Source organism: Hemitrygon akajei, chromosome 1 (assembly GCF_048418815.1).
Source record: "Hemitrygon akajei chromosome 1, sHemAka1.3, whole genome shotgun sequence".
Classification (NCBI taxonomy): domain Eukaryota; kingdom Metazoa; phylum Chordata; class Chondrichthyes; order Myliobatiformes; family Dasyatidae; genus Hemitrygon; species Hemitrygon akajei.
The window spans coordinates 64,332,835-64,358,871 of record NC_133124.1 but is presented as its reverse complement, the minus strand read 5'-3'; the positions used below and the strand labels follow the sequence as shown (position 1 = coordinate 64,358,871).

The 26,037-nt window shown below is 40.9% G+C and overlaps 1 protein-coding gene across 4 annotated transcripts in view; it reads right to left on the bottom strand.

Annotated features, from left to right (window-relative positions):
• The window catches only part of ripk2 (receptor-interacting serine-threonine kinase 2), a 72,666-nt gene extending 48,112 nt beyond the window's left edge, over positions 1-24,554 (bottom strand). For 3 of the 4 annotated variants that reach the window (XR_012098808.1, XM_073044459.1, XM_073044460.1), the window contains exon 1: positions 23,759-24,251. Coding sequence is in view for 2 of the 4 variants with exons in the window: in XM_073044459.1 (XP_072900560.1) it covers positions 23,759-23,991 (233 nt within the window). In the remaining 2 variants the exon portion in view is untranslated. Of the gene's footprint in view, positions 1-23,758; positions 24,252-24,426 lie in introns of those variants that run through there. The other variant, XM_073044461.1, reaches the window with a different exon arrangement.
• Positions 24,555-26,037: the final 1,483 nt, after the last annotated feature.

Here is a 26,037-nt window from a genome sequence, read left to right as displayed (position 1 = left end):
GGGTCCAAGGAAACATCTTGTCAGGCCCTGGGGGTTTATCAACCCTGATTTGCCTCAGGGTAGCAAACACCTTCTCCTCCTCTGTAATCTGTACAGGGTTCATGAAGTTGATACCAGTTTGCCTTACTTCTATAGACTTTGTATATATCCCCTGATTAAATACAAATGTTAAAAAATTATTTCAGATCTCTCTCATGTTTCAGCTCCACACATGGATTATCATTCTGGTCTTCCAGAAGACCAATTTTGTCCTTTGCAATGCTTTTGCTCTTAACATACCCGTAGAGTCCTTTTGGATTCTCCTTCACCTTGTCTGCTAGAGCGTTCTTTTAGCCTTCAGGATTTCTTTCTTAAGTGCTCTCTTGCATTTCTTGTACTTCCTCATTAGTTCCTATTTGCCTAAACCTGCTAGGCCCTTTCTCTTTTCTCTCTACCAAGGCCTCACTATCGCTTGAGAACCAAGGCTCCCTACACTTGTTACTTTACCTTGTATTCTGACATGCACATAAGACCATAAGACATAGGAGAAGAATTAGGTCATTCAGCCCATCGAGTCTGATCCGCCTTTCCATCATAGCTGATCCCGGATCCCAATCAACCCCATAGACCTGCCTTCTTGCATCACTGCCTGCTATGGGAACTGTACTTCCCTCTTTTGCAGGACTCTGCAGAGAGTGGCGTGGACAGCCCAGCGCATCTGTAGATGTGAACTTCTCACAATTCAGGTTATTTACAAAGACAGGTGTGTAAAAAGGGCCCGAAGGATCATTGGGGACCCGAGTCACATTGCACATTTAGATGAAAATGTTTTTACTCCTCAAATATATGAAGGATGTAAATAATAAAGTCAATTCAATTCAATTCATATCCTTTGATGCCCGACCGATCAGAAAACGATCAACTTCCGCCTTAAGTACACGCACAGACTTGGCCTCCACCGCAGTCTGTGGCAGAGCATTCCAGATTTACTACTCTTTGTCTAAAAAAATTCCTCCTTACCTCTGTTCTAAAAGGTCACCCTCAATTTTGAGTCCATGCTCTCTGGTTCTGATTACTCCCAACATACCCTCGCCGTATCCAGCCAATCTAGTCTTTTCAACATTCAGTGGGTTTCAATGAGATCCCCACGGATTCATCTAAATTCCAGTCAAGACAGGCAAAAAGCTGCCAACTGCTCCTCACGTTAAAGCCTTCATTCCCGGAATCATCCTCACGAACCTCCTCTGGACTCTCTCTCAAATACCAACACACCCTTTTTGAGATGGGGGCACAAAACTGTTGATAATACTCTAAGTGCAGCCTGACTGGTGTCTTATATCTCCTTGCTTTTACATTCTATTCCCCTTGAAATAAATGCCAACAGTGCATTTGCTTTCTTTACCACGGACTCGACCTGTAAATTAACTTTCTGGGATCTTGCACAAGGAATCCTAAGTCCCTCTGCACCTCTGATGTTTGATCCTTCTCACATATGGATAACAGTTGGCGCTACTGTTCCTTTTACCAAAATGCATTATCATTCATTTCCCAATACTGTATTCCATCTGCCACTTTTTGCCCATTCTTCCATTTTGTCTAAGTCCTGCTGCAATCGCATTGTTTCCTCAGCACTACCTACCCCCTCACCTATCTTCGTATTATCCATAAACTCTGCCACAAAGCCATCAATTCCATTATTTAAATCATTGTTTGTCAATGTGAAAAGTAGCGGTCCCAATACTGACCCCTGAGGAACACCACTAGTCACTGGCAGCCAACCAGAAAAGGGCCCTTTATTCCCACTCACTGCCTGCTGCCTGTCAGCCATTCTGCTATCCATGCCAGTGTCTTTCCTGTACGCCACAGGATTTTATCTTGTTAAGCAGCCTCATGTGGGCCACCTTATAAAATGCCTTCTGAAAATCCAAGTAAATGACATCCACTGTTTCTCCTTTGTCCACCTTGCTTGTACTTCATCAAAGAACTCTGACAGATTTGTCAGGCAAGATTTCCCTTCATAGAAACTATGCTGACTTTGACTTCTTTATCATTATTCTCCAAGTACCTCAAAACCTCATCTTAATAATAGACTCCAACACTTTCCTGGCCACTGAGGTTATGCCTGCTGACCTATAATTTCCTTTCTTTTGCCTTCCTCCCTTCTTAAAGAGTGGTATAACATTTGCAATCTTCCAGTCCTCCAGGGCCTTGCCAGTTATGACCAATGCATCATTATCTCTTCAGCAACCTCTCTCAGGACTCTGGGATGTAATCCATCTGGTCCAGGTGACTTATCCACTTTAAGACTTTTGAGCTTGCCTAGTACTTTTTCATTCGTATTAGCAATGGCAGTCACTCCTGCTCCTTGACACTCATGGGTCTCTGACATACTGCTAGTGTCTTCCACAGTGAAGACAGATGCAAGGTGCCCATTAAGTTCATCTGCCATTTCTTTGTCCTCCATTACTACCTCACCAACATCAATTTCCAGTGGTCCAATATCAACTCAATACTCAATCTTGGTACTCTCAAAATTTCACTTTTGAAGGCCTCCCACTTTCCTAGTACACCTTTGCCAGAAAACAGCCTGTCCCAATCCACACTTGCCAGATCTTTTCTGATACTGTCAAAATTGGCCTTTCTCCAATTTAGAATATCAACCTATGGATGAGAGCTATCTTTTTGCATATTTACTTTGAAACTAATGGCATTGTGGTCACTGGATACAAAGTGTTCCCCCACACAAACTTCTGTCACCTGTCCTGTCTCTAGCGGATCAGGACAAGCAATCACTTTTTTGATATTTATGCAAACTGAACACAAACTGCAACTGAATATTTTGAAGCCTAAAGCCTTTGTTCTGAATCACAGTCCATGAAGTTTGTTTTCAGATAGTGATTCTTGCCTCTCTTTGAAAACTGTTTGAAGCGGAACATCTCAGCCATGCATTACACTTCCGCTTGCATTACTATTGATTAACTTCAGCCCAGCTCCTGAAACCTCTTCCTTGCCCTCTTTATCTGCAGATCATGTTTAAGTCGGTTTGAATGTTTATGTTGGTTGCACTCTATGTGCCATTATTTTTATAGTCTGAGAATATCAAAGAATCCTGCTATTATTGTGCTATCTCAAATCAGGGATTGATCTCAAACTGTACTCTGATTCACAACACATCATACTTACCCAGTCAGCTATCAGATGAGAATTCCATAGTTCCAATCATATGCTATAAAATTATTTTAAAGTTTAAGCTATTGTCATTTTTGAACCAAAAGAGAGCCTTCAAACTTCTTTCAAATGCAAACTACAAGCAGTAATTGACATTTCAAGGGTATCTTCTTAAACAAACATTGCTGTCAGTGAACAAAGTACAGTCTTAGTGAGAGGCTATTTAGTAGATATGATTTGAAACAGACAACGATATCCCCTGATAATTAATAGAGGTATATAGCAATAAACACAAGAGATCCTGCACAACGGTGGAAATCTAGAGCAGCATACACAAGATATTGGAGAAGCTCAGCAGTCTGACAGCATCTGTAGAAGGGAATAAACAATTGACATTTCAGGCCAAGACCCTTCATCGGGACTGGAGAGGAAGGGGAAAATAGACAGAATACTTGCTTTCCAGTCCTGGTGAAGGGTCTCAGACTGGAACATTGACTCAATATTGACTTCCATAGATGGTAGCTAAATTGCTATGTTCCTCCAGCATTGTGTGTGTTGCTCTGTTAAATAAAATGATATATTTTGATATAACAGAAGAATTGCTGGGCATTAGTAGACTTCCAGCTCACAATTAATGGAGGTAGAAGGGAATTAAGGAGTCAGGACCCCATGCCAAAGAGTTGGGAATTCTTAATTCTAGAGAACTGTTGCCCGAGTCCACCCCATACCTCACTCCTCAGGATTAAGTCATGACCTTGGTCCTGACTGTGTGGAGTCTGCACATTCTCCTTTTAACCATGTGAGTTCCCTTCAGGTGCTCTGGTTTCTTCTTGTATTCTAAACATGTGTGAATTAGATGGTTAATTGCCCCTAACTAGTAGGCAAGGAGTTTATGAGAATGCAGAAATAATTTAAAATAGGGATTACTATAGTATTAGAGTAAATGAAAGTTGATGGTCAATGCAGCCTCAGTGGGACGTGTTTCTGTGGACACACTTCCCTATGACTCTATGAATGAAACAGAATTTGCATTGGGGAAATAATGGGGAATTCCACAGACTGTGGGTTCTTGCAAAACTTGCCAGAAGTTGAAAAACAATGTATTCAGAACTTTTCTAAACTGTAAAAAAATTCTGATTCTGGACTTGATTTGCATCACGAAATTTAAGTAAGGAGCAAAATTGTAAGTTAGAATCCATAACTGATAATTTGAGCTTTTTATCATAACTGATAAGTTGAGCTTTTTCTCTTCCTAATGAAATAACAAGTTCAAAACAACTCTGCCAATAAAATCAAACAAATAAATGATTGCTTCATTCACTCCAAACCCCTCAACAGAATCATCGCTCTGCTGAGTAACACCGACAAAACGCTGGAGGAACTCAGCAGGTCAGGCAGCATCTACAGAAATGAATAAACAGTCGACATTTCGGGCTGAAATCCTTCTTCAAGACCGTAATCTTTTCAGATATGTAGACTCTTCCATTCAGTGAAAATTGGCAGCTATGCTAATATCTTTCAAAATCTCTCTGCTGCACCTTCTTTAAATATCTACTAAAACTGTCCTCCTCTACTCTCGTATCTCCGTACAACCTGTTCCCATATTACAAACCAGACTAGTCAACCACAAGCTTATCTTATCCAGATGTTAATTTTGATTTATAGACAATACACAAAAATCACTTGATACGGTAAAACACACATTTACAGTATTGTAATGAAGGCCAATTAGCGTTATTTATTGTCTTTTCCTGCACTGGTACAGAATCAGGATGTCTCACACTCAAGGACTAGTTTCGATGGGCTTGAAGTTTCAGTGGATGCCATATTGCCCGATAGATCATTGTTGCATAAAGATCAAAAAAAGTGATTGCTTGTCAATTGGCAAAGCAAATCTCTTAAGTGGCCTCTCACAGTGGAACTGGCAGCCTGTGCTCTTAATAGCAACGGGACCTGATACTGTAAAACAGGTATTTTTTTTCTTCTAAGAGTGGTTTTGTTTGAATTTAATAATATTTATGGAAGCTCATTCATAGTTATGGGATTCCAAAATATTAGGTATTCATCAACCTAAGAGTGCCTTCATTTGATAACATTTCTATGATGTGTCTAATGATCTAAAAAGTATTATATAAATACAGATTCTTGTTCTTTTCCTGAAGTTAACAGGGCCAAAACTCAACAAATGCTGCATTCCCAAATATCTCCGTCTGAATCTTACAATGATTAAAGATAAAGTATTAGCTTTAATTGTTATATCACATTGAAACATTAAAACATACAGTTAAATACCCCATTTGCCATCAATACAGTCTGAATATGTATTGGGGGCAGCCTGCAAGTGTCATGTTTCTGGTGCCAACATAGCACTAGCATGCCCACAACTTACCAACCCTAACCTGTATATCTTTGGAAAGTGTGTGGAAATTTAACTTAAAAATATATATACACTTCTTACTGTAATTTACAGTTTTTATTACATATTACAATGTACTGCTGCCGCATAACACCAAATTACATGCATATGCCAGTGATATTAAACCTACTTCTGAGTACTGTGAGGAAACCCATGCAGTCACAAGAACTTTCTGCTGAAATAGTGTTACATTACCCACTATGCTACTGTGTTGCCCTTTGCTGACTTTTTACAAAACAATTTGCCTTCTGTATTGCAGGGAGAAAGACAAAAGACTATTCATGGTGATGGTGGTAACTGAACAAACAAACCTCAGTCTTAAATTCCTGTATTATTCACAACATTCAACATGCACCAAAATAAATTACACCCTGATGCAACTTCCCTTTTGTAAGACTTACTTTACCTCAAACCTAGATTAATTTGCTCCATAAGCAACTAGAAAATAATACAGCAGCATGTTTCTTTCAGCTCAAAAAATGTTGTAAAAGGAAGGAAAATACAAACAAAAAATACTAGTCAGTCATTTTCGGGTCTGGCAGACAGATATCTTCACCATAATACTTTTCAGATGGAAGGAAACAAAGCCACAATGGCTGATAACAATCACAATCTATTTATCAGTTTAAATGCCAAAAGAAATCAATCTCAAACACAACTTCAAATTTTAATCAATAGCTCACTGGAGTTCATGATGGGATATACAGGGGCCTACTTGTTATTTTATGTTTTGTCAATGGGGAGAATACGTCTTCAGCTGACACCAGGGTGTTACAAATAACAGAGCCTGGAGCAGCTGTGGTGTGACTCAAACACATCAACCAACATCATCTTAACCACTGGAGCAGGGGTGTGAGCAAGTCCTGATGAAGCCACAGAGAAGAAATCACACGAAATAAGCCATCATAAAACAGGATGGTGAACCACACAGTAATGGTGGCAGGACTAATCACGGCAGATGAAGACCAAATTATCAAAGTCCCCCTTTAGGGACCATAACATGTGGATGGTGGTGATCTGGGTGGGGGAGCCTTTGTTGTTGGGAATGGCTGGTGACAGCCTTGCATTTTCTCAATTACAGTAGTTGCACAGTGTGGGTTCTTGCCAGAATTTTTCATTTTCAACTACCCCATCACCTATCTCCCTCTCATGCCTCACGCGTTAGGTTCGTAGCAACATTTCCAATATAACAAAACCACATCAAGCCACTTAGTTGCAGGGGTAAAGTAAAAGTTAGGTGTTATCTAAAAGAAACAAAAAAATCCAATTATTTATTGGTTTTCACAAGCCAGTCATCAAAAGGTATAGCATGGGGAGCAGGTTAACGACTGATCACTTCACGTGCATTACGTACTCTCTGAATTCCAGGTAAGCGACATCATTCTGGAATGTAGAAAGACCATTTTTTGTTTCCCTTGCACTTGGTATTCACTGGGCCTTATGTTAACATGTAAAAAAAATGTTATTGCTGCCCAAGTGCCAGGCTGTTTATAGCTAACAGCAAACTGCTTTGAATGGGGCAGCACTACATACAATACAATGCATCAGCTCCAGTGACTTGGGTTCCACTCTGACCTCAGGTGCTCCCTGTGTGCAGGTACATACAATCTGTAAGTTTGTCTGCATGTAATGGTCTCCTTCCAAATTCTAACATGCTGGTTGATTGGTTACTATTATGTGGCATCAGCGAACAATGACACCATGGGAAATATCCTTCAGACAATTCACAAAACTGCTTCTTCTTCTTCTTTCAAATGTGATTCTGATGCTTTTGGAGCCTGTGATCGATATATAGGTGGTATGTTTTGGGCCGATTGGGCAATCTGGCACTTTGTTGTCTCCAAGGGAGTTTGGTGAGATTTCAAATGCATTGTGCAGCTTTGAAGCTAAGAAGACTGAAGACAGGGTGCAAACCTGTGAATTTCTCACCTATCCCGCTAATGAAAGCATCAAGGAAGTTTGAAATCAACTAGGTCGAGAGTGGAAGGCGAGCGTTATCTGCCTGCGGGTGACCAGTCTCTCTCTCCCTCTTGCTCGCTGCTGTTGGAGGGAGGTACCCGAGTACCAGTCTCTCTCGTGCTCGCACTCACTTCTCCCAGAGGCAGGTGCCTGCGTTGATTGGTCTGTCTGTCTCTCTCGCTTGAGGCTGAGTGCCGGACGGGCAAGGTTTAATCGATGTAGTTGTGGATTAGACTCTGTCGTTCCGATTGCTGATTTGTGCAGCTTTGATCGGGGCAGACTCATGCTGGGTCTGCAGCTGGCTGGCAGTACAGCTCTGGATTGACTGGGCTAGGCTGAATAGTGTGGTTTGATGGTTATATTCTGTGTTTTTTCCTTGTTTTTTTGTGCGGTTTGTGCGATTTGCTCTTTGCGTGTTGGGGGTTTGGTGTTTTCCTTTGGATGGGCTCCATGGTTTTCCTTGCTTTGTGGCTGTCTGCAGGATGACAAATCTCAGGGTTGTATAGTGCAGACATTCTTTGATAATAAATAAGCTTTGAAACTTTAAATTATTCATAATATTGGTGAGTGGCGGACAAATATAGCTGTAGTTGATAAGTATGTGAGAGATAATGGGTTGCTGGGAAATAAGTGGAACGATGCAGAGATTGCACTAAGAACTAGCATACACATAATGGGCCAAAGACTTCCTTCAACATAATGAGATATGTAAATCATGATTTGTACTAATAGATCTCTCATTTATTTTATCATCAATGACCTTTGATCTTAGAGGCCTGGAGCGCATGTAAGTATACCGTTTTGGATACTGTTGTGGGGGTTGAGCTCCCGGGGGAATGCCACAGAGACTGGGTTACTGGCACAGAGCATGGGTCCATGGTGCAGAAGAGAAAGAGGGAGAAGAGGGGAGCGGTAGTCATAGGGGCCTCAATAGTCAGGGGAACAGACAGAAGATTCTGTGGACATGCCCAGACATCAGAATGGTCTGCCTCCCTGGTGCCAGGGTCAGGGACATCTCAGATCACATCCACAGCATTTTGGAGAGAGAAGGAGAGCAGCCAGATGCCTTGGTACATATTGGTGCCAATGATATATGAAGGAAAAGCAACGAGGTCCTGAAGAGAGAATTGGAGAGAGCAGGTAGAAAGCTGAGAAGCAGGTCCTCCAAGGTAGTAATTTCTGGATTGCTGCCTGTGCCACGCACCAGAGAAGGGCAAATTAATGCGTAGCTGAGAAGCTGGTGCAGGGGGCAGGACTTCAGGATCTAGGATCATCGGGATCTCTTCTGGGGGAGGTAGGATCTAGGATCATCGGGATCTCTTCTGGGGGAGGTATGATCTGCTGAACCCAAGGGATAAAGAGATGGCAGGGGAACTAAATGAGTATTTTGCACCAGTCTTCACTGTGGAAGACACTAGCAGTGTGCCAGGTGTTGAAGGGTATGAAGGAAGAGAGGTGAATGCAGTTACTATTACAAGGGTGAAGGGGCTCAAACAGCGGAAAGACCCAAGTGTACATAAGTCAACTGGAATAGATGGCTTTGTTGCCAAGTTTGCAGATGATATGAAAATTGATGGAAGGGCTGGTAATGTTGAGGAAACAGGTAGACTGCAGAAGGACTTAGTCAGATTAGGAGAATGGGCAAGAAAGTAGCAAATGAAATACAATGTTGGAAAATGCATGGTCATGCACTTTGGTAGTAGAAATAAATGTGCAGACTATTTTCTAAATGGGGAGAAAATCCAAACATCTGAGATGCAAAGGGACTTGAGAGTCTTTCTACAAAATACCCTAAAGGTTAACTTGCAGGTAGATTCGGTGCAGAGGAAGGCAAATGCAATGTTAGCATTCAATTCAAGAGGTCTAGAACATAAGAGCAGGGATGTGATGCTGAGGCTTTATAAGGCACTGGTGAGGCCTCGCCTTCAGTATTGTCAAGAGTTTTGGGTTCCTCATCTAAGAAAAGATGTGCTGGCATGGAGAGGGTTCAGAGGATGATTTTGGGAATGAAATGGTTATCATATAAGGAATGTTTGATGGCTCTGGGTCTGTACTCACTGGAATTTAGAAGGATGAGAGGGAATCTCATAAACCTTTTGAATGTTGAAAGGCCTAGACAGAGTTGATGTGGAGAGGATGTTTCCCATGGTGGTGGGGGGGGGGGGGGTCTAGGACACAAGGACACAGCCTCAGGATAGAAGGGAATTCATTTAAAACAGAGATGCAGAGAAATTTCTTTAGCCAAAGGGTGGTAAATTTGTGGAATTCATTACCACCAGCAGCTATGGAGGTCAGGTCATTGGGTATATTTAAGGCAGAGCTTGATAGGTTTTTGATTGGACATGTCATCAAAGGCTATGGGGAAAAGGCTTGGGATTGGGGCTGAGGAGGGGAAAAAAAGATCAGCCATGATTGAATCGTGGAGCAGAGTGAATGAGCCAAATAGCCTAATTCTGCTCCTATGTCTTATGGTCTTATCTCCCAAATATGCAAGTATTTTGGCTAAATGAAGCTTTGTCTGACAATTCCATCTCACATGTTGATTAAAATGTAATTACACTTTGTTCTCCTAAATTTCATTTTGCTTGGAACAACCAATAGGCTTCCATTCATACAATCTCATCACCAAAGTGAAAAGTCTCAATGCTCTTCACAAATAAACATAACTTTGCAGTCACTGTTATTTAGTGGGGACAGGCAGCAGCCACTTGGCAGATGGTGTGAAACAAACAACAGTAATGAGAACAAAGATTCCAAGATTATCAAGCCGAGGAGTGGTAGAGGGGACAAGCTGCCACTACCTAAAAGTGCTTCTCATGGCATGCGCCTCAAATAGCCTCTGATAACCAAGTCTAACTGGCCTTCTCATGTGGCTTAGCCTCTAAGCCCGGTGGAACCATTTCTACTGACAGGAGAAGGGGCGAAGGCGGGTCCTGGCGCCTTAAAACCAGTGCTTCGGGTAGATGGAGCTCGTCGGCCTGGGAAGGCAGTCCATCTAAGAGAGGGAAAACTCTGATTTCAAACCTCTGCTGCCTTGCGGCCATACCCACTCATGAGAATGGCTTCAGGAGGACCCCGAGGACAAATCCGGAGCTGGAGTCCCTAAGGCAGTCCGACGTTGCCTTCACCCTCATCCTGGCAACTCCTGCGACATCACTGGTGTCAAGCTGTATCGGCCCTTGCCCTTCCCTTGGACAACATCGGTGGCGTGGAGAGGGGAGACTCGCTGCATGGGCAACTGTCGGTCTTCCATGCAACCCTGCCCAGGCCTGCGTCCTGGAGAAGATACTTGCAAGACTTTCCAGGTGCAGATCCATGGTCTGACGAGTCTAACGGATGCCATCCAATGACACAAATCTTCCTTTATTAGTTGAGGGGGAATGTTGACCAAGAGACTGTAAGTACACCTTTGTCTTTTAGTATAGTGGATCTTTAACATCTAATGGGGCCTCCAATTAAACACCTCAGAAATAAGTTGCCACAATTTCGGACTAGAAGGCATTTAGAAATTACTAAAACCAAGTGTCAGCATTGGTTTTTAGTTTTTACACTAACTTTAAGTCTACTCAATGAGTTTACTGTTTTTGTAGACCACATAAATAAGGAAGTCATGGAGTCTAATGAGGAAGGTACAGAAATGATGAAAAATGTGGTAATAATGATTCCTTTAACCAGCATAAATTTAATCAGCATTGAAAAACTGCCTACATGCCTGACTGGCATGATATCAAATTTAAAATATGGTAATAAATCAGCAAAATTAAATCTTGCAAAAACATATTTTAAGTGAATCCCACCTTTCCTGAAGGAAAATGAAGGTTATTTTGACAACCAAATTTCTCCTCATCCACCAAAGGTGCACATTAATCTACATTAGTGCAGACAAATCACAGACAAGCTAATGCAAAATGCTGAAAGTACCATTTGTAAGGCAATTATAACAATACACTTTGTGTTTTAAAATATGGATTTGTTTTGAATAGATCCAGTGGCAATATACTTGATTTGTTGTAACTATCAAAGTTGAATGTTTATGTTACTAAGTTAGCAGAATGTCCATTTGACAAATAATCACAGTGAACACTTCAATGCAACATTGGCATATTGCTGCATTATTTTTAATTGTTCCCTTTGGAATGAGATATATAATCAACAGGTAGCATAAACAAAAACAAAACAATATCATTAACGTGGAGTTGTTTAGAGCTTTGGTGACATTCCACTCTCAAGTAGCAAAGCCACTTTCAAAGTGGAAACCTGAAACTACCATTGCCAACAAAATGATTACCATACCTTTGTAACAATTGCTTTGTGTTCTATAAAATGTCACAGTACAATGAACATTCACGGTCTAATCCCAGGATGCTTATTAATAACCTTATTTTTTTAATAGAGCAGAAGCACCTGGCTGGGAATTAATGTGTTTAGCAGAAGGAAACAAAGGATTAAGGTATTTATCATTAAGTAGTTTAAAATCCTACTCATAATCTTAGCTTTTATTCTGTAACTAATCAGGAGAAATAACATTGCTTGCACATACAGATGACTGATTAAAAAACAATATAAATATTAAAAGGAGTTACAAAGAAGAAGAAAAATCCATTCCCCTGCCTTTATCCAAGGATCTATTCCTAGAGCCTTTTTTCTATGATGGGCAACTTGTTTGGTATGTACTTCCTAGATTATAATAATTCTACCTTTATTTTGGAAATCCTTCTATAGAACTAAAATGTTAGAATTTACCTCTCAGAATAAACAGCAAAAGGAGAGGATAAAGCAAAGGTTGGTGGTGTTGTAGATAGTGTAGAGGATTGTCAAAGATTGCAGAGACGTTGATAGGATGCAGAAGTGGGCAGGTGGAGTTCAACCCAGTGAAGTGTGAGGTGGTATACTTTGGAAGGACAAACTCCAAGGCAGAGTACAAAGTAAATGGCAGGATACTTGGTAGTGTGGAGGAGCAAAGGGATCTGGGGGTACATGTCCACAGATCCCTGAAAGTTGCCTCACAGGTAGATAGGGTAGTTAAGAAAGCTTATGGGGTGTTAACTTTCATAAGTCGAGGGATAGAGTTTAAGAGACGCGATGTAATGATGCAGCTCTATAAAACTCTAGTTAGGCCACACTTGGAGTACTGTGTCCAGTTCTGGTCGCCTCACTATAGGAAGGATGTGGAAGCATTGGAAAGGGTACAGAGGAGATTTACCAGGATGCTGCCTGGTTTAGAGAGTATGGATTATGATCAGAGATTAAGGGAGCTAGGGCTTTACTCTTTGGAGAAAAGGAGGATGAGAGGAGACATGATAGAGGTGTACAAGATATTAAGAGGAATAGACAGAGTGGACAGTCAGCACCTCTTCCCCAGGGCACCACTGCTCAGTACAAGAGGACATGGCTTTAAGGTAAGGGGAGGGAAGTTCAAGGGGGATATTAGAGGAAGGTTTTTCACTCAGAGAGTGGTTGGTGCGTGGAATGCACTGCCTGAGTCAGTGGTGGAGGCAGATACACTAGTGAAGTTTAAGAGACTACTAGACAGGTATATGGAGGAATTTAAGGTGGGGGGTTATATGGGATGCAGGGTTTGAGGGTCGGCACAACATTGTGGGCCGAAGGGCCTGTAATGTGCTGTACAATTCTATGTTCTATGTTCTAAATCCAACCCGAGCACATCAGCTCAGTTTCTGACCCATTACGAGAATATACTGGGAAAGACACTGAGTCTGTACACTCAGCACAATGACACAGAATGACAACGCTTGTTTGTGTGAGTGTGAATACGCGTGTGTAAGTAAGGTGTTTACTGAATGCTTTCTACTACACTGAACATAAACACTAGGCAGAAATAGGGTACATAAATTACTATGACAAACAAGATACTGCTTGGTTGAATCAAAAGGGATCAGAAAAATGGTCCCAAGCCAGCTGACAGATTTCTATGGAGCAACTTAGCCCCACAACTTCCTCCCAGTGCCACAAAGCCAAACCATTTTATGAAGTAACTATCATCGAAACATCCTAGAACGTCAAAGCTGCATGTGCAAAGAACTTCCTGAAAGGTGTATTCAGATTTCCATTCAGCATTTATTAAATTATTTAATTAGTTATTCTACTTTCTATGAGAGCTGTTGAGTGCATTAGTGGTGCTTGTTTACAATTCATTCATTAACATCCTGTATTTGATGGTTCTGTGGGTAAGAAGGCATTTTGCATACTGGTCTTCATCAGCTAGGGCATTGTCTACAGGAATTGGGAACTATGTTGCAGTTGCTTAAGTCATTGGTTTATTGTCTACAGTTTTAGTCACCCTGTTGTTAGGAATGATGTGGTGTAATTGGAAGGTGTGAAGGAGGATGAGAGGAGACTTGATAAATAGATAGAGTGGATAGCCAGAGCTTTTCTCAGGGAGGAAATGTCTAATTAAGGGACACAATTTTAGGGTGGTTGGAGGAAAGCAAAAGGGGGACATCAGAGTTAAGTTCTTCACACAGAAAGAAGTTGGTGTGTGGAATGCCCTGCTATGGGCATTTCAAAAATATTTTTTTAGCATCCATGTCTTACATGGGCATACGTATGGTATAAACTTGGAGGGCTATGTACAAGGAAAGGGTTAGACTGATCTTAAGAATAGATAAAAATGTCAGCACAACATCCTGGGCTGAAGGGCCTATATTGTGCTGTCATTTTCTGCATTCTATGACGTTGCCAAGACCTGAGGGCCAGCATTGTAAAGAGAAGTTGGCCAGACTAAATCTTTATTCCTTGGAATGCAGGACAATGAGGGACAAGAGTCTGAAATGATGAGAGGCATAGAAAAGGTGGACAATGACAGTCGTTTCCTGAGATTAGGGAAGTCCAACACCAAGGGGGTATAAATTTAGAGTGAGAGGAGAAGGATTTAAAAGGGCCCTGAGGGACAACTTTTCATGCGGAGGGTGGTGAGTACATGGAATGAGCTGACAAAGTAAGTGGTTGAGGCAGGGACAATAGAATAATTTATGAAGCATTGGGTAGGTACATGGATAGGAGCTGCGCTGTACCTGTGCTGCATTGCTCTGTCATTCACTGTACGCTTCATCATTTAGGGTTTTGCAGTTCCAAACAGGAGGGCAGTTATCAAGGCGACCAGGAAGGTGGACATACCTAGTTGACATCAATCCACCTGTGGCAGGAGCTTCTGTCCATCAACAAAATGGTAGAAGTGCCCACAGCACGGTCTTTGAAGAACAGCGTGCCACCTCACACTCCGTTCTGTTCTGTGACATTACAATCATGCTAAACGGAATGGATTCGATAGATTTGGCTGCTCAAAGTTGGGTATTGCTGAAGTACTGTAACCCATCAACAGCAGAAACATACAACACAATTTGATACTTCATGGTTTGTATATCCTTCATGCAACCATTGCTTTCAAGACAGGGGATCAATTCTGGTTCAAAGAGGACTTTGAATCAGACATGCCAGGATCATCACCAAGCATTCCTATAGGTTGTTCTTGGGAAGCTGCATACCAAATTACCTGAATGCTAATCAGCAAATATAGTATGCAGTAACCAGAGCACAGTGATATCACAACCAGGAGATCTAAAGGAAACTTTGCAGTCCAACCATATTACAACATGAACAATAGTGAAAAATTAAACAATCATAAAGACATGAGATTCTGCAGATGCTGGAAATCCAGAGCAATACATACAAAATGCTGGAGAAACTCAACAGGTCAAGCTGTTTCTATGGAATGCAGTAGAGTCGACATTTCGGGCAAAGACCCTTCATTAGGACTGGAAAGGAAGGGCGAATGAAGGTAGAATAAGGAGGAGGGGGAGGGAAAGGAGTAGAGATAAAAGGTGATAGGTGAATCGTCATGGGTAGGAGAGGGGAGGATGAAGTAAGAAGCTAGGAGGTAATAGGTGGAAAATTCTGGTGAGCAGGACTGAGACAGAACCACCACATTTGAGTTAATCATAAAGCATACACCACCTTGCCTGCCTTTAAAAGACTCAGTAGTCCCTTATGTACATCTGGTATGGCAATCTTATTCTAAGCTCTTCATTTTTATTTTCCAGAGTCTGTACTGTCACCAGCAGGATAGTCAGGACAGAAGTCTAAAGCCCCAGCGTTTCAATCAAACTTCTGCTTTCCCAAAGAGGAACTGCACTCACGACCCGAGTCTGGTGTTTGAGGTTTGCCGATTTTGCCTATCAATAGATTTTTAAAAATGTCTTAAAATGATGCTGCGGACTGAATAACCCGTGGCTATGTCCGTCGATTTTAGCTGTAGTATGTCCTAAAGGGCAATATTTGTTAAGTGTTAAACTTTCTGAAGCACTCACAACTATGTTCAATCAATAGTGTTATATAAATGATTTTGCCCGAGATCGCCATTATCACAGAAACCTCCAGTCAATTCAATTCAGATTATGTGATGGTAATAAAGGGATGGGACTTGGCAGCATTGCAGATATAGTACAGAAGCCTGTCCTCCAGACCTACTGTACTTCCAATCAAAATGTTGCAGTGGCAGTAAAAATAATGGTGTTCACTGTCACTGTGGAAAATTCCCAGTATAACCAGCATTTGACTGTAAGTGACAGTGCACAACAAAATATACCTCAAAATAGAGTTAGTGCATGGCAGAAATGGTGGAAAAACTGATTACTCTTGCAGCACTCTGAAGTGCAAAAAGTTCAAAGTAAAATTTATTACCCGAGTACATATATGTCACCACATACAACTCAGATTTTTCTCAGCTGGCATACTTAGCAAATCTTGTAACAGAATAGGTGAATCAATGGCCCAAATAGAAATAAATGGGTACAATTTAATCATCATTATAGAGACACATTTGCTGTGTATTAACTTTACTAGGATACTTAACTTTCAGAAGAGGTAGGAAAAATGAAGAGCAGACAGTGTACTCCTGTTAGTAAAATTAGGGTTAAAATTGTAGAAAGGTTTTAAATTCAAAATCATGAAATAGAATCAGTTTTGATGGAGCTTTAAAAGTATACAGGGGGCAGAAAACTTGAATGGGAGTATTATATATCCTAAAACAGACATAATTATAACGCAGAGCATCATATTAAAAAAAACCTATGTCAGGACATTAGATTGGCATCTGATATGGATATTACAATTATTATGGGTAGTTCAACCCAAACAGACCCCGGGCAGATTTTGTGAAGGCTGAATTCATTGTGTACATTATAGTTGGCTTTCTACATCACACTGTTCAGGAACCAACAAATGTTAAATTGATGATCAGCTTGTCAAGAGGAATTTAAGCTCGAGTGAACATTGTAGTATAAGATTTTACATTAATTCAAGCTGAATCCAGGGTCTTAAGCTTGAACAGAATAAACTACAAAGGCACAAGGCATAGGTCAGCTATGGTAGATTAGGAAAAAGCATTCAAAAATCTGACAGTGAAACCAATGGCTAAAATTTAAAGAATACTTCACTTGCAAGTATTGTACAGAATACATCTTTAAGGGACACACACTAAACAGGAGGAGTAGTGCAGCTGTGGCTAAAAAGCCAAAGATAAATAGATCAAAGGAAAAGACATAAATTTGCAGAGGAAACAAAAATAACAACTCTAAGGAGAGGGACAAATTCATAAGTAGCACAAGAGAATTGAAGCAGTGATAAAGATAACGGAAATAAAAATAGAACGCAATGTAGCCTTGCAAGAAACAAAAAAAAAAGTTACTTTGGGAGAGATCAAATATCAAATGTTAATGTATCTGGCACATGACACATTATACTAGACAATAAGAAAATGGCAGAGAAATCAATAAAATATTTTGTGCGGCTTTCACGAAAGGCACAGAAACATCTTAAAAAAGCAGAAACAGGTTTAGAGAGAATGAGGACTTAATGAAATTATCATTACTAAAAATGTTAAGCAAGAATCCTGATAATCATTCTGAATGACACGGCTATGAGTGGGCGCACTGGTCGTCATTTTTCAAAATTGGTATAAGTATTCTGGAACAATTCTAACTGCTGTTTATGAAGAAAAAAAAACATTAGTCGGTTAGTTGTCGGGTAAGTGCAGGATTCAGTATCAAGTATAGGGCAGTGGGACAATAATAACAATAGGATCAACTAGTCAATGGAGTAATGAAAAGGATATTTATTAAGATAAATTTGTTGAGGTTTTAAGGTTATAACATCTATGGAGGGAAACAGACAGTCAATATTTCAGGTTAAGACTCTTCATCAGGATTTCTAGCATCTGAAGTCTCTTGTCTGTCCAAAGTTCCTCCAGGTCTTAACAATATAGATAAAAGATGATATTGCACTGGACAGCATGTATTGAAGAAGGTATCACAATTCCAAACAATTGGCTTGGCCATTCATAATTGAAATGAGAGACAGTTCTTCATCCAGATGAAAGCAATTCCTTAGAATTTGCTACCCAAAAGGGCTTTGGACACCCTTTTGACAAATGTATTCTAAAAGTGAACGACAACATTTGAGATACATAGAAACATAGAAAATAGGTGCAGGAGTAGGCCATTTGGCCCTTTGAGCCTGCACCGCCATTCAGTATGATCATGGCTGATCATCCAACTCAGAGGATGATCAGTAGGAGCTAATGTTGCCTCCTCACAGCTCCAGCAATCCAAGTACGATCCTGGACTGTCATGCTGCATTTGTGGAATTTACACATTCTCCTGACAATCTGGGGTGTCCCTGGATGTTCTGGTTCTTCTCACAGTCCAAAGGCTTGCTGGCCGGTAGGGTAGTTGGCCACTATAAATTTCCCCAGAGCCTTACCCTGTTAGACTCAAGGGTAATTTCTCTGATGAAGGAAAGGTTAGGTTATAAGGAAATAAAATGTGAATGAGATTGATGGAATTGTGCTGAGAGCTGGCATGGCCTCAAAGGACTGAATGACCTCCGTAATTAAAGATATAGGGAAGATGAAGTGTGAGGATGTACAGCTGGTGTAGGAAAGTGTTGCTGATATAAAAGATCAGCCACAATCACACTGAACAACAGTGCATGCTTGAGGGGATGAATAGCCCTCTCTTGCTTATTGTTTTTAAACTCATATGTTTCTTGAAGAAAATAGAAGAGGGAACATGAGGAGGAAAATCCAGTGCTTCACACATTGGTAGCCAATGGTAGAATAATTAAATTATGATGTAGTCGATGCCAGAATTGGATGAGTACTGATAGCTTGTTGAGCTAGAGGCAAATATGGGTGAAGCAAGGACCATAAATGAAAACAACCCTGCGAATTTTAAAATTCAGCATAAATGCAAACATGTAAGACACAGGAGCAGAATTAGACCAGCTGGCCCATCAAATCTACTCTATTGTTTGATTATGGCTGCTTTATTTTCTCTTTCAACCGCATTCTCATGCCTTCTCGCCATAACCTTTGACACCCTTACTAATCAGGAACCTGTCAATCTCCACTTTAAATATATCTAATGACTTGGCCTCTACAGTTGTCTGGATGGCTAACCTTCAAAATTCTCTATCCCAGGCATTGTCCTTGTTCAGTATAGAGACCAATAAATGTGTGGATGCTAAGAAATTCAAATGATGCAGAGATTGCAAGATGGTTTGAAGGTGCAAGAGCTAACATAGTCTCAATTAATGGTGAAGTTCAAAATCCAAACACTGACTTCAGCTTCCATCTTTTTATGCTTTAAAGTTTACAGTTGAACCAGTGCATCATACATCTTCCCACTTAATTGCTTTTAAATTTAAAAAAACACAACCACAAATATACTCAGATTGAGTATTAACAGGTAGGATTAAGAACTTTAAATATTTACAATTCTTCAAGTGAAGAAATTTCTCACTTTTGTTCCAAATAGTGAAACTTCAACCAGAATTTCAGGAAGCTACCCAGCAGCATTCATTTTGTCAATTCCACACAAGATCCACAATGCGATTAGGTTCATTGTGGATGAGACTGGGCCAGTCTTCACTCTCTCATCAAAAGACACCACATCCTTAATTTCATTTACCAGCCTTTGGCCCATAGCATTCTGTGCATTGGCTATTCAAGTGCTCAAATGGATCTTCAATTTTGTGAAGGTATCTGATATCACCATCCACTCAGATAATGCATTCCAGATTCTAACAACCCAGGATAAATTCCTCCTTGGACCCTCTCTAAACCTTTCACTGCTACCCTGTACCAATGCCCCTAATGTTTCACACAAATGACACCACCAACTTCAAAAGTTTTCTTATGATCTCTCCAAAGTCCTATGCAATTACAATGAACTTCCGCTTTCACAATCCTCCTTGTTTGTATAACTGACCCATCTTTAATAGGCTCATCATTAAAGTATGATTCCAGTTAAAAATAATTTCTATGTTATCTTAAAAATGATTTGTATTCATACCTCCTATATGGTGCATTGATGTCACAACAAAAATCAATAGAAAAACTCCTCAGAGCCACATATTATGCACTTAATGTGCACTCAATAGCTGATGTTCTAGAATTTGTTTTACTTTTGAAATTAAAGTATACAGTTAGTGTTAATCAAATAACTTAAGATCCTAAAACCACAAATTTACATGCTCAGTTATGTTATTTATTTAGAGATTCAACACAGTAACACACGCTTCAAACTCAACTAGTCCCACCACCCATTATATCCATGTGGCCAATTAACCAACTAATCTGTATGTCTTTGGAATGTGGGAAGAAACTGGAGCTCTTGGAGAAAATCCACACAGTCACACAGGGAACATACAAACTCTTTACCAACACTGGCAGATTGAATATGGGTCACTGGCACTTTTGTAGAGTTATTCTATATTACTGTACCACCCCAGATGTTGTCAAAGAATGAAATACGTCAACTGAGAGGACCACTATCATTCACTGAGCGATAGATATCAAATAGAGCAGGGTAACAGATGAACAAGGCTATTGTGAGACTGAATTACCTCAAGATTTAGGAGAAAAGACTGGGGAATACTGGAGAGCATCGCAATGGTCAAGTTTATTGGTAACATGGGTAATGCATACAAATTTCATTACCACTGATTGTACACTGTTCATGATTCTTCACTTTCATTAACAGGGTGGACACTGCCTTCAATCATTTAGTGAGGAAGCTGTTGGAGAGGATTTGGCTTGTGGTGGACCCATGAGGACAGAGAGACGGTGAGGAAGGTTGAGGTAGTGCAATGGAGAGTTGTCACAATGACCAACTATATTATTTAAGGATTATCCATCTGTATTTCTCATAGCATAAGCCATGGTTAATAGACTACTCTCATTGCCCCATTTATTTTCCTGTATAACTATACCCTTTCACATAACCATCAACTCCTGCAATTTCCCTACCACTCATCTACACAATAATTAATTTAGTCTGTCCAACTAGTGTAATGAACAGGCCAAAAGTAAGACTTCGGGATTTGGGAGGAAAGCAAAACATCCATTGGAAACCATCCATCCAGATCCAACATGGGCACTAGTCTCTCCAGCACTGAGGGCATCTTCAATAGGTGATGACTCAGGAAGGTGGCATCTATTATTCCTCACCATCCAGGACGTGCAACGAGTGGGGAAGAGGGTCAGAAGTCTGAAAACGCTCAACATGTTAGGAACAGTTTCTTCCCCTCTGCCATCAAGTTTCTGAAAATACCATGAACTCATGCACACTATCTCACTTTTTGCACTATTATATATTTCCAACTGTAAGTTGGTAATTTTTTTTCAATGTATTTCACTATACTGTTATCACAAAACAAATTTCATAACACATATCAATGATAATAAACTTGATTTGCATTCTGAAACTCACTTCTTCACAGAGAGAATGTGCAAATCCCACACTAACAGTGCAGAGGTCAAGACTGAACATGAGCCATTGTAGCCCTGAAGCAGCAACTCCATCTGCTGTGTCTCTGTGCTGCCAAGCTGGGCTCTCAGTAATGGATTCCTCATATTCAGAAACCTAGGGTTCATTCTGAAATGTCTCCATTAAGTAGCGACAAAATAGACCTCCCTACTGCTGAACCCTTACCCTTCCACGTGGCCTCTGCTGTCTGCAGCCTTTGTGTACACTTGCATTAAAATCATGCAAATTATGTCTCTGATTCAGCTACATGCCTTTGCACATGATTTACAAGTTCTGCTGTAAAGCAGCATCAAAATGGAATTCATAATAACACCAGGATCTCCCTTTGAAGTTTAATTTTATTGAGCGTACAAGCATTGTGCCACACAACTCATCTTCAAGTCCATATGGACCTTAGTTATTTCATGAACAACATAATTAGAAATGTCAACTATCTATGCTTCAGTAGGATTTCTTTAAATTCTCATGTTACATTCACTATCGTATATGGCATTTCAGCAAAATCAATTTAATTAGCTTTGTATTTGAGAACTTCCAGATGGCCAGTGAAACACTTCCTAAATTCAGAGCAGCTTTCTCATGAAAACACTAACTACTCTCTATTTCAGACAGGTCAAAAGGCCATGGAAAATTCTGAATCATACTATGAATTAGAGTGAATTAATCACGTCTCTGCTACATGATGTTATTACCACTTTCTGGAGGCACATTTTCTTGTACCTATCTTCACTTAAAAGGCAATTTACATCTGCAGCTTGCTAACACCCAAACTGGACCCCCTACAATTCACCTACCGACACAACTGATCGACAGATAACACAATAGCCACTGCTCTACATACCGTCCTTACACATCTGGAGAAGAAAGATGCCTAGCTGAGAATGCTGTTCTTGGACTACAGTTCAGCATTCAACAGCATAATTCCATCCAGGCTCAACAAGAAGCTCAGAGACCTCGGCCTTCACCCTGCCTTGTGCAGCAGAATTCTGGACTTCCTGTCAGATCGCTGGCAGGTGGTAAGAGTGGGCTCCCCCATCTCCACCCCCACCCCTCTGACTCTCAACACAGGAGTCCCTCAGGGCTGTGTACTAAGAATCCTCCTTTACCCCCTGTATACCCATGACAATGTTGCCACCCATGGCTCTAATCTGTTAATTAAATTTGCGGACGAAACTACATTGATTGGCCTAATCTCAAACAATAACGAGGTTGCCTACATGGAAGAAGTAATCTCTCTGACACAGTGGTGTCAAGAAAACAACCTCTGCTTCAATGTTGCAAAAACAAAGGAGCTGGTTGTAGATTACAGGAGGAATGGAGACGGGCTAATCCCTATTGACATCAATAGATTTGGAGGGTAGACAATAGAGTTGAGAGGGTAAACAACTTTACGTTCCTTGGTATCCACATCACCGAGGACATCACATGGTCTGTACACACCAACTGTGTGGTGAAAAAGGCACAACAGAGCCTCTTTCACCTCAGACAGTTGAGGAAATTTGGTACGGGGCCCCTAAATCCTAAGAACTTTCTTCCGGGTGCACATTTGAGAGCATCCTGACTAGCTGCATCACTGCCTGGTATGGGAACTGTACCTCCCTCAATCACAGGATTCTGCAGAGTGGTGTGGACAGCCCAGGCATCTGTAGATGTGAACTTCCCACTATTCAGGACATTTACAAAGACAGGTGTGTAAAAAGGGCCTGTAGGGTCATTGGGAACCCGAATCACCCCAACCACAATCTATTCCAGCTGCTACGATCCAGGAAAGGGCTGGCGCCCCACATCTCCAGCAACACAGATTCAATCCTGTCTGCACATTTCCCCTGTCACCACAAAGGTTTTCTCCAAAACCAGCAGGATGTGCAATTTGACAGGTTAACTGGCCACTACAAATAGCCCCTACTGCATAGAATATAGCAGAATCTTGGAAGGCGGGGGTGGGGGGGGGGGGGGCAGGGGCGGTCTGAGTAGATGAAATTCCAGGACAAATAAAATGGGTGCTAAGTCGTTGGTATAGACTTAGAGGGCCGAATGGCCTATCTCCATGCTTTGCCATCCATATACTTGGTGCATCAACAGAGAAAACGAGTTTGCACGAAGTTTTCGGCACAGCAGTACTGTGCACGCTTTTACTAATAGTGACGCCGTTAATCGTCTTTGCACAATTATTTCTCTGACACACAGCCTGCAGTAAAAAATACCGGGGTGTTCTAGAACTAGGAAAGTATAAAGCTCCTGATGAAGGGTTTCGGCCCGAAACGTCGTCACTACCTCCCCCCATAGATGCTGTCTAGCCTGCTGAGTTCTGCCAACATTTTGTGTTTTTAAGTATTAGGCACAAACTCGATAACACTTCCACTGGCATAAACAATACTTGTGATCATACCCTTCCTCCATTGGAGTGTCAAACTGTAGACACTTAACAGCCACGGATATCCTCCAGTCACTGTGCCGTGCTCTGTACACCACACCATAGCCTCCTCTGCTGACATAGTGCAGGTCCACTAACTTCTGGTAAGGAACCACGTCTAAGATGGACGAGATGGAAGACATACTGCTCCCCTCGGAGGACTCCATGACTTTAGAGAGGCGTAGATCTTTTCCCCCGATACTGTTCATCCTCCGCGGAGAGGCCAGTTTCAGAGACAAGAAAACATTTCTTCCCTTCCAACGGCTTAACGCTTTTACTCCATAACAGGGCGGAACCTAGCTCGGAGTAAACTAACTTGCGACGTCAGAAGCAGGATGTTATAGTCAGTACTGTCCAAGGGGTTAATTGCTCACTAGAAAGGAACACCTCTTCTTGGGAACGTTATTAGCAAGAATTCCCCAAATACTACGCTCTTCCGCCTTTTTACAGTCGGTCCTTGCGCAGCAGAGAGCGCATCAGAAACCACACCTTCTACGGGAAACCAGAGAATTACTTAGTGCTTCTAATATTCCTTGGGGGAAAAAACCCTTCAGCAAACAAAAGGTAAATACTATTGCTGGCCGTTCAAATAATCCCGACCAGTGATTGTTGGTCACAGTAAAGGAAAATCTTATTTTTCTTACTCTTTCTCCAATCCAAGTTATTCAAATTTTCTACGTAGCCGTGAAAAGTTTAAGTAGAAATAATGAAGAATATGCTACTTCAGCAGAGATATTCTTCTTAGTGACTGTCAAGCAGAATTCCAGCACTTTGCAATTGATCCCAAGCCACCGCTTCCCGGAAGAGCAATCCTAACTCCGAAGAGAGAATTTCAGAGGTGGGAATTACTTGACGTAATTTTCCCTACTTGCACCATGACAGATATACCGATTAAAATATTTTCTCCAATTTACTATTCGACCGCTATTTTCCAATTTATGCAATTTGATGATCAAACCTTTCTTTCATGGTTTGATGTGTTTTTTCTACATCCAGAAACGCTGCTAGCAGACGTCCCACCCTGCAAAAACTCATTTCAGGGAGGTAGCACCACCACCCCCGCAACCCCATATCTCCCTCCCATCGACCTCCAAGGGTGTATGTATACAGGACATTTGATTATGAAAGAACACAATTTTATTTGATTCACATATTGAAATTATTTACACACATACGAACATATCCTTGTTGAGTATTCTGTTGGCGGTCTTAATGCTAATAGCTAAATGCTAATGTAAATAGCTTTTCTATTTCTTTTTCAAACTTTCCTTGCACTGTGACGTAGCTTGCTTGGCAGATTTCAGCATTTTGCCAGAAATCTCAACCTCATAGCAGTCTGTGTCAATGAATTTGTTAATTCTGCAAGACATCAGATTCACAAGTGTTTTGTGAGACAGCTGACTTCTGAATTCTGTCTTAATGTGACGCGCCATGCTGAATGCCCTTCCTACATCGCAATTAGAATTTGGCAGCACCAAAAGCAGCTTCATCAACTGGCAGAGCTCTTTGAATCTCAACTGCCCTGTGCTCACAGATTTTGCTTTGGACAGCTTCACCCAGAACTCAGCAATTGGCAAACTTTCCAGTCCTTCAAGGTTAGTTGAAAAATAATCCAGGACTTCCAAGTGGAGTTGTTCTCTTGCATCTGCCTTGATCACATTTGATCACGTCGCCCACAGAGAAAACCGATAGGTCTACATGGCACAAAGAGAGAACAATCAGGATGCTCTCTTTGTCACTCTCTTGCTAAATCTGTCACTTGCTCCCTGTCTGTCTGTCTCTTTCTCCCCCTCCTTGCCTCATGTTCCAGGCAGACAACGGGATCCAAGGTTCTTCTTTTTCTCCTAAACTCATCTTTTTTCCCATGTAATATGTCAATCTATTATTAATTATTTTCTATTGTTTTACATAAATGTTAGGTTAATGCTATTGGTCTATAACTTGCTGAATTGTTAAGATTTTTGCCTTGTTTATGTATTGGAACAATGATTGCTTCTTTCAATGCTTTAGGAAGTTTTCCTTTATCCCATACATGTTTGAATAACTTTAAAATAACTTCCTTCCCTTTCTCACTCAAATTAGATAACATTACTATCTGATCCTTTCTGGGAGATGTTTTCTTCGCCTCTCTAAGAACACTATTCAATTCTGTCATGGTGAATATCAGGTTTAATGAACCCCAATATTTTCATCCATCACTATTGCTTCTAAGGTCTCTAATGTTTCCTCTCTTCCCCTCTTTCCTTTATTACTCA